Genomic DNA, 9,973 nt, shown 5'->3' with positions numbered 1-9,973 from the left:
CACTTTTGAAAGATGTGTGTGTGTGTGTGTACACACACATATACTGTATATACACGTGTGTGTGTGTGTGTGTGTGTGTATATATATATATATATATATATATATATATATATATATAGTATTTCATTATGTTACCACATCCCAACTTCATTGGAATTGGGGTTTGTAGTCTAGCATGGAACTCTTTCGAACAATAAATAAATATCCTCATGGAGGGAAAAAGACAAGGGAAATGATGAATAGTTAAAAATGTGTGGGTTGCCTACCTGGCTGTTATTGGAAAGTTTCATCAGATGAGTCATAAAGGCAGTGGGTTGAGAGCTTTGGGAATCACTGATCTGTTTCATCCTCAAGTAGCGTTCTGGGTCGAATAACAACAAAAACAAACAAAACACGGTGTGAGTGCAGTGAGTGATGTGCTGTGTCAACATTTTGACTGTGGCCACATCAAGAGGAGTTAAAAAAATGACATTAGTGATTCGACATCCCGGATGATGTTGTGGTCTCTATTTTTGTTGATTTGATTTAATTAGATCTAGTTTGGTCATGTTTTTGCGGCACGGTGGTCGACTGGTTAGCGCGTCGGCCTCACAGTGCAGAGGTGCATGGATCGATTCTGGCTGCGGGCCTCCTGTGTGGAGGTTGCATGGTCTCTCCGTGCCTGTCTGGGTTTTCTCCGGGTACTCCGGTTTCTTCCCACATTCCAAAAACATGCGTGGCAGGCTGATTGAGCACTCCAAATTGCCCCTAGGTGTGAGTGTGAGTGCGGATGGTTGTTCGTCTATGTGGGCCGTTCGATTGGCTGGAAACCGGTTCAGGGTGTACCCTGCCTGCTGCCGAAGAATGCTGGGATAGGCTCCAGCACCCCCGCGAGCCTTGTGAGGATAAGCAGATCAGAAAATGGATTGGTGGATGGATTGTCATGTTTTCCTTGTGTTTGTCTTGTTAGGTTTTTGGGCTGTTCTTCTTGTTGGTCCACTCCCTTGTGTCTACCAATCAGCTCCTTCATCCATTCGTTTCTCATCCTGGAGTTCCTCATTGTCTCGTCAGTTTGTTTGTATTTAATTCCCTGGTCTTCGGAAATACCAGGAAACTGGAACACATCACAATGGTCCTCAAATCACTACACCTGCTTTCAGTGAGTCAAAGAGCAAATTTTAAAATCTTGCTGCTGGTCTATAAATCTCAAAATGGTCTTGGACCAAAATACATGCAAGTTGTAATAGTACCCTACGAAACATTCAGATCCCTCAGCTCACCTGGGACATATTTCTTGTGTGTTCCCAGAACCAGAACCAAATAAAGTCAAGCAGAATTTAGTGACTACGATCCTCATCTGTGGCGCACTCAAACTGTCAGTTTATTTAAATCAAGGCAGAAAACATTACTGTTTAGCAAAGTATTTTCATGGACCTATCCTTTATTCTCTTGTTTTAATCACCATTTGCACGCTGAATTTTAATTTATCGAGACCGATGCTTGGTTTAAAGAATTTAAATCAAATTATTTTCGATGATTTTATTGTGAATTTTGTGATGTCTTAATATGTTGTTTCTCTTTCTGTAATGTTTTATGTAAACCACTTTGAATTTTCTTGCAAATGAAATGTGCGATCCAAATATACTTGTCTTGCCTTTCCTTGTTGTGTTGATTCAGTTGCCAGTTGTGGCTTTTTACCTTGTATCTTGCTTGTTGGACTTGTTAATTTAATATTTTTGATTCTATGAGTCTTGTTCGCCCTTTTTTTTTTTTGTTTTGTTTAGGTTTTTTTTTGTGAATAAATAGTGTTGTCTTTGGAGTCCATCCTGCAATCATGCCTGGACTCCCTCCCCCTACTTCCCTCCTTTTGAGTCCTCACCCACGTAATATCCCTGACACCTTTTGGGCAGGGTTAATAGGTGTTTGAATGCGTTTTATGTCTTTGATCTCAATTAACCCAAAACCGTGCATCAAGGTTTGGGAGTTCATTCAGACTGGCATCTTTGACATGCTAGGAACACCTGGACAAGAGAAGAAAGGCTAAGGGAGCTAATTGGGAGATGCAAGGGACTTGACTGAGGAAAATGGGTGGATGCAAAAACCTAACGGGACAGACACATCACACACAAGGAAAACATGACAAAACTGAATCCAATCAAAACCAATCAACAAAGACACGCACACAAATTCAGAACATCCATATCTGAAGAGCTCCCAATGCCGTTATTTGTCACTTTGCAGACTGTAAAACACAGCTTTGTTTTCATTTGCTTTCACACCAATTCGTTGTGGTGTGTTTCAGCATGTTACTGGCAGTCACAGCAATTCCATTTCAGGCCACCCTAGATAAGCAAACATAACTGGATGCTCAGAAAGAAGTTTAAATTATCAAAATATTTGCCTTGGCAATCAAGATGTGGATGAGAAACCTAGTTGTCTGTCGGAAAATGGATTGCATGCAAATTAAATCTGACAGAAAACCCATCCATTATCCGAGCAGCTTATCCACATAAGGGTCGCGGACGTGCTGGAGCCGATCCCAGCTGACTTCGGGCAGCAAGTGAGGTACACCCTGAACTGGCTGCCAGCCAGTCGCAGGGTACCAACACCAACCATTCACACTCACACTCAGAACTAGGGACAATTTAGAGTGTTCTATTAATCTACCACATGTTTTTGGAATGTAGGAGGAAACCAGAGTACCCAGAGAAAACCCACGCAGGCATGGGAAAAACATGCAAACTCCACACAGGAAGGTCTGGACCTGGAATCGAACCTCGAATGTCTTTACTGTGAGACGGATGTATTAACCAGTCAATCACCATTCCGTCCTGACAGACTGTAATCAGGTGGAACACAACTTCGATGCAATTTGTAGTAGTACAGAAAGCATTTTTTATTCCCCGGCATCTCTCACTCACCACCTATAACTCTTTTCAAGCTACAGTGCTGTGAAATTGTATTCGCTCCTTCCTGATTTTTGTGTTCTTTGCATATTTCTCACATACAAAGGCTTCAGTTCATCAAACCAATATTAATATCATACGGAGACTACCTAAGCAAATACAAAATGCGGTTTCTAAATACCAATTTAATTTATTAAAGCACCCAAAAAAATCCCAAACTCCCTGTCCCTATGTGAAAAAGTAATTGCCCCGCCTTTGTTAAATCACAAAGTATCTGTGACTATCGACAATTTTGGGAAAGATTAGTTCAATTTCATAGGCAACACCTTAGCACCACATTTGTTAAATGAAGAAATCACATGAATAGAATCTGTCAGACAAAGTGAAGTAGGCTACAAGAGCTCAAGAAACAAATGCATCATGCCACGAACCAAAGAAATTCAAGAAGAAATTAGAAAAAAGTTTTTGAAATCAAGCCTCTCGGGCATCAGAAAAGTACTGTCGGAGGCATTATCCACAAATGAATAAAACTTAACAGTGGCATAACTTATATTCCCAGGAGTGGTCGACCAGCTAAAATTACACCAAGAGTGTGACGTCAACTCATCCAGGAGGTTGCAAAAGAACCGAGAGCAACACCCAAATGACCTCGCTGGCCTCAGTTCAGGTCAGTGTTCACGACTCTACGATACGAAAGGCACTGGCCAAAAATGGTATCCATGGGAGAGTGTTCCGAGGTGAAAACCACCGTTGTCCACAAGGAACACAAAGGCTTGTTACACATTTGCCAAAAGACATCTGGATGATCCTCAGACTTTTGGAACAATATGTGGAATGAGTCAAAAATTGAACTTTTTGGAAAATGTGCAGCCCGTTACGACTGGGGTAAAAATGGCACAGCATTTCCATTGAAAAAAAAAACAAAAAAAAAACGATGTCAACAGTGAACCATAGTGGTGGCAGTCTGATGGTCTGTGGTTGCTATGCTTTCTCAGGGTCAGGACAACTTGCTGTGATTGATGGGACATTGAAGTCTTCTGTCTACCAGAAAATCCTGAGGGAGAGCGTCAGATAATCAGTTTGCACCCTCAAACTCAAGCACTCTTGGATCATGCAGCAGGAAAACAGTCAACACACCAAGCCCACCTCTGAATTGCTCAAAAAAACAAAAACAAAATGAAGTGTGGCAGGATAGGGAGTCGCGCTCCCTCCGACAGGGGCAGTGTGGCATGCTGGCCATCAATTACAGGACGTCCGCTTATAAATACACCTGGTTGGAACTTCCTGTTTCTCTTCCTCTTCTTCCCTCTCCGAGTCGTCAGACACGTGTGTGTTGGCCTGCGCTTGTACGGTGCAGAGTGGGGGGTTGGGTTTCGCCACAAGATATAATTTTGCTGCTCTCCTATTTTTATTCTTTTGGACACTGGGCGCTTTGTGCTTTTGTTTATTCCACTTCTCGCTCCGTTACAGCAGCATGGTGGTGTGACAGGGAGATGGGCTACCTCAGGTGTTCCTTGTGAGCGTTGTGCGCTCCCGGTGGTAAGACACTAAGTCGTCTGCCCTTTATACACTTTGCTGTTGATGGGCTGGTGAGGAAATTAATAATTATTATCTCTCAGCCGTTACAAGTGGAGTCGGGCTGAACTATCCTCCTGCTGTTGTTGAACACACACACCTGGTTTCCATGTGCCGGCGTCTCGCTGCTGGCGTTGTTGTGAGACAGCCTTTTATCTTGTCTCATGAATAGTGGACACAGTTCTTAAACTGCCCCTTTTCTACCTTTTTAAGTATCGGGGTCTCTATCTCCGCTAGTTTTAATCCTGAAGCTCTTGGGGTGGAAAGTAGTGGCTGAACCTGCTTCCGCAGCGTTTCCCCACAGTTGCAACTGAGGCGCTCTGACTGTCAGCTGCTTTTTAGCAATATTGCAGACAGTGATTCATTTGACTTTATTATTCTTTCTCGTGTTCTTCTCTCTAAAATCGACAGTAAATTTGATTTTTGGTTTGTATTTGTCTATTAATTATTTTAATTTGAATTTAATTTGGGTTTTATTTGGTCTCCCGTAGGAGAAACTTGTCTCGGAGGGCAGGCCTTCCGCGCTGCTACATGCATTGGGCAACACATACCACATACAATACATACAGTGCCGGACAATATATACTCTACACACATTGGACAATACATTACAGGCATATGCACACCCCACACTGCTCTCATGTCATCCTGCTTGTCTGTCTGCCTCCCTCCAATTGTTTGTTAATTAAGCTGATAGCCTGCGGTATGAATGAGTTTTTATATCGGTTTAATTTGCAGAAAAGAGTCCTATACTATATATTTGGGGTATATGTTAGATTTTGTTGGTAGTGGTATGGGGCAGCCATAGTTGCATGTTTTTAAGCATGTGTTTCTTTTTATTTGACAGGTGCTGAGGGCCGGGCCCGGTAAGGCAACGGTTCCTGGTGGTGGGCCTTTATCACTTTCTGGTGTGTATGAGGGGGCGGGGTGGGTGTTTGTTGGCACACTCACTGTACAATGTGTTATGGGAATGACACACTCTTTTGCATGTCTTGTTAAAAGAGCTGGATTGGTGAATGAGCTGTTGACAGAAAACTAAAACAGTATTTTCAAACATTTACTATGCGGTGTGATGAATGTGACACCCACACCCCACGTCAACTCTCGAGCTAGGCCAGTTGGGGGAGCTTTATTTGACTCTGCAGGGGGGAAAACATGTGGTCTACAGCTGCCCGGTGTCCACGTTTCAGAAAGGCTTGACAGAACATGAAAAACATGACAAAGAATGTCAAGGGCCAGGAGGCAACATAGTGGCATTGTTTCAAAACCACAGGCCAAAATGTAACACGTATACCCCAGGGCCCATTATGGATACCATAATAAGAGAGTGAAGAATCTTACCGAGACTTGAACATAGACAAAAATCAATAAAAATCACAACAAACGCATGCCACATTAAATTTTGGGCAAACATATTGTAAATGTAGCTTTAGCTAACCTTGCCACTTGTACGTTGTTACATTGTGTGCCTCTTGTCTTTATTTTGAAACAACATCAATATCCTCACAATGTCCTCTATCATTACTACTTTGGGTATGTAGAATGTACAAGTAGAAAAGGCTAACCTATTAAATGATATATGTTGAATCGTGCAATATTTACACCTTCACTCCAGCTCCTTGAACTGTGTATTTGATGTTACAATTATAATGAATGGAAAAACACAAATGACATTTAACTGATAATAGATTTTTTTTTACATTATGTTTGTCTTTGCAAAAAGAAAGAGACATTAAGTGATCGATTGCCATTCCAACACTGATGAAACATAACTTGTTCATTACTCCTACAATTACTCTGCTAAATTATCTCTGCAAAACTTTTCTTGGTCTACTTGCCATTTTTCTCCATTTTAGTCTTCAGTGATCAGGCCTAATTGGAGGCATGTTACCTACTTCTGGCAAATAGACCGTTATTGAATAAATATTCACAATAAACTGGAGAGTTAGATTTAAGGTTTGATATGAATTCTTAAGAACACATAAATATATGTGGAAAATTAAGCTCTCAAAATGATAAACTTCTCAATCATCATTAGACTAGGCTGGGAGACCCTGGTTCACATGCAAACCAGAGTACGGAATATTTGTGACTAGCTGTTGACAAATTGGTCGTTGATGGCTTTCTTTCCACGTTTACCTCTGGAATTGCAATAGCATGTTAAAATAAGTCATACCTCTGCTACTCACGCAGATAAATGGCAGTGGCTCAGAGCAGTCCAACAGACTCATGACTGGGTGCTGATCTGACCGGGTCTGCAGCGTTCTGCAGCCTTGCAGCGCCATCTGCTGGTGTTTTGCTGCTCACACGACACACAAATGCCAAGGAGCACAGTCAGACAAAAAAATACAAGAGTTTCCAACAAAACATCTGAAAAATTGGGTAGGGAGGAGAACTATAGGTGTTCATAAAGAAGAAACACGTTAATCTCAATGCAGAAGAAAACAAAAACATGCAATTGATACTGCAATTATGCAACATCTTGGAAAAAAAATGGGCTGCTTGTGAGCAGGACCAATTCTATGGTGAGCGAGGGGGGCTCAGACCCAGCATGTTGTGTTCTGCAATTAAACTATTAATAAAACAGTTCTTTAAAAAAGAATAATTATGAGGTTTTACATTTATAAGATATTGCTCAATATTGTGAATGTCATCATACTCAATAATTTTCACCTCTGCAAACCTTCAACGAAAACCACTAGGTACACTACACAACATAACTTTCAAAATAAATCTAATTAGTCAGATGGCCTATTGTTTGTGTCAAAGAATAATTCTAATCACTGAAGGGTCAACAGGTCCAGTCTTGGCTTCCACTGTCGAAGCAAAGTGTGATTGGGCAGGACGCTGGACCCGAATTGGTGCCCAAGTGCGTGCGTGTGTGAATGTGAGCCTCCGTAAAGCACTTTGGGCATTGCAGACGTGTAGATAGTGTTCCATGATTACACTCCATTTGGTCTTTATTTTATTTGACATCTAGCCCCACCAACCCTCAGATGCAAAGTTACCAAAGGCCCGATTATTAGATGTCTCTAAAACATTCTCTCGAGCGATATCTGATTGGAAAAAAGGTCTTTGAATTCAAGCGCAGATATATTATATATAATATTGAAACCTATTCAATATTTACGGGTAAAATCTTTGTTTGTAGTCAACACCATGGACAGGCGTGTCACAGACGCTCCGATTGTGATGTGAAACAGATTGACAACCAATTACGAAGTGAGCTGGACCTTCCACTGCTGCAGGGCTTCTCAGATGGAATGTACGATGTGTAACATGTCTCCCTGTCATTGACCACAGTTAAAATGACAAGATGATTTTGCAATTGCAATGTAACTACCACATATCACTGTCCGCCTAATTCTTTCTTCATGTATTACGACTACATCCATCCATCATCATCCATTACCCGTATCACTTAGCCTTACAAAGGTCACAGTCGTGATGGAACCTATCCCGGGTGACTTTGACCAGTAGGCAGAATATACCCTGAACTGGTCGCCAGCCTCTCGCTGGCTAGTAGTGGCGATTGCTCTCGGACTGCAAGGGAAGCTCGGCTTCCCCTAAAATGTCAAAGAATAAGTGATCAAATATATGAATGTAAATTTCATCGTGTGTACATGTCATTGACTAAATATGCGCTACAAGATGCTCAACTTTTGTTCCGAATCAGCTTCTTCTTACTGGTTACGACGCGACTGCCTTCTCATTCATTCCCGCAGCTTCGCTGTGCTTTAAACCAGGGGTCCCCAACCTTTTTTGCCCCACGGACCGGTTTATGTCAGACAATATTTTCAGGGACCGGCATTTAAGGTGTGGCGGAAATAATACAACAAAATAATATGGTATGAGCTGCATGAAAACGGTGGTGTTTTCGAAATATAATAATAAACACAAGGAGCGTCTAATCTGGCCGCAACACTGATCGCTATGGTAATGTTTAATGCCTTCAAAATACGATACAATGCAAATTCAAAGTGCATGAAAATGACCACTCACCACAGCCCCGAGCTTGATTTTCTGCAACCAGACGGTCCCATCTCGGGGTAATAGGAGACAATGACACCTCAAGTGTGTGTTTTGCGTCAAGTCTACTTCGTAATTTTGTTTTAGTCGCCGTTGCTGCAGAAAATCCCCGCCTCACACAGGTAGCATGTCGGAAATAGCAACAGTGCTACTGTGGCGATCTCAGAATATTCAGCCATAACTTTAATCCAGTTGTCTCGAACGTACTTTTAAGGCCGCCGTCATTTGATCTCCAGCAGTTTTTTTACTCATTTTGCGAGCTCTGACGTTTTGTTTTTAAGCGGAATCGGTCACGTGACAGAGAAGCGTGGCTTGACGTGTGTCAAGCGTGACACACACGGATGTAACGGAGAATCCGGTAATTTTTCAAAATAAAACATCTTTCGTATTCCGAAATAAATCAAACGGAATTAAGGCAAGTTCTTTCTGTGCGGCCCGGTACCAAATGCCCTGCGGACCGGTACCGGTCCGCGGACCGGCGGTTGGGGACCCCTGCCCTAAATAATTCCAAAAGTGGCCCGCTTGAGGCCAATGTTTCTTGCCCACACAAGCCTCCAGGGATTTGTATGTTCAAATTTAACATACTGTAGTGACAATGTTAAAATGATTCTTATTTACGGAAAAGAGCAAAAATAGAAAGTGAAACTAAAAATATACAAAAACACTTCATGCATATACAGTACATCAACTGTTTTTTGGTGTTGGAAATGCCCTTTGTCTGTAGATGTGCATTTTTTAAAATCCTTTAATCAGTAACACATCACAGATGGTCACAATAGCGGTGCAGTACATGAAGAGTAAGTAGTTATCTTGAACAACACAAAATGGGGTCATGCATGCCCAGACTGAACCCTGACACATATACATGTGTTGTGCTTTTAGAATCAACCATTTTCAGAGTCTATACCAGGGGTGTCAAACATACGGCCCGCGGGCCGGAACCGGCCCGCAAGTAGGTTCAATCAGGCCCGCAGGATAATGTAAAAGTGAAAAAAATGCATTAAAGACACAGAATTAATATTTTTAATCAGGTGCAATTCATTGAGTATCCGCAAGGGGACACTGTTTTGATCAGAGAAGAAGACAACAGCAGCCTCAGTCTGTCACTGAGACAGACCCATGACAGCAGACGCTATCAATAGCACTCTCACATTTACACATTTAATAGCACTCTCCTTAGTTTGTAAGGTGTAGGCAGGGATTACATTTAGATTTTATATGCACATGTAAATGGTTTAAAACTTCCTTTCTTTATAAATCTCGTTTAATCTTAAAGTTACTTACTATATTTTTCAATCCCAATTACTTGTTAAAGTTTGTACAATCAGTGGGATCAGTTGCAATGCATATATGTGAATGACAAAAGTAAATTGCACATTTGTCGAAGGAAATGTAAGGTGCTTCATGAAATGTTTTGTAAAAGATATGTTCATTAAATTTCAACATTTTCCTAATGTTCTTGTGCTTCTTTATACCAAAACAAA

At 41.5% G+C, this 9,973-nt stretch overlaps 1 protein-coding gene across 1 annotated transcript in view; it reads right to left on the bottom strand.

The window, feature by feature from the left end:
• Positions 1 to 9,973, bottom strand: part of adgrd2 (adhesion G protein-coupled receptor D2) — a 49,163-nt gene that overhangs the window by 35,902 nt on the left and 3,288 nt on the right. The window contains exons 5-6 of the mRNA XM_019861021.1: positions 6,637 to 6,759; positions 267 to 361 (exon numbers count right to left, since the gene is read on the bottom strand). Coding sequence (XP_019716580.1) covers positions 267 to 361; positions 6,637 to 6,759 — 218 coding nt within the window. The remainder of the gene's footprint in view (positions 1 to 266; positions 362 to 6,636; positions 6,760 to 9,973) is intronic.

The sequence above is a fragment of the Hippocampus comes genome, unplaced genomic scaffold, assembly GCF_001891065.2.
Source record: "Hippocampus comes isolate QL1 unplaced genomic scaffold, H_comes_QL1_v1.1 scaffold130, whole genome shotgun sequence".
Classification (NCBI taxonomy): Eukaryota; Metazoa; Chordata; class Actinopteri; order Syngnathiformes; family Syngnathidae; genus Hippocampus; species Hippocampus comes.
This window is presented reverse-complemented; position numbering and strand designations above follow the sequence as displayed.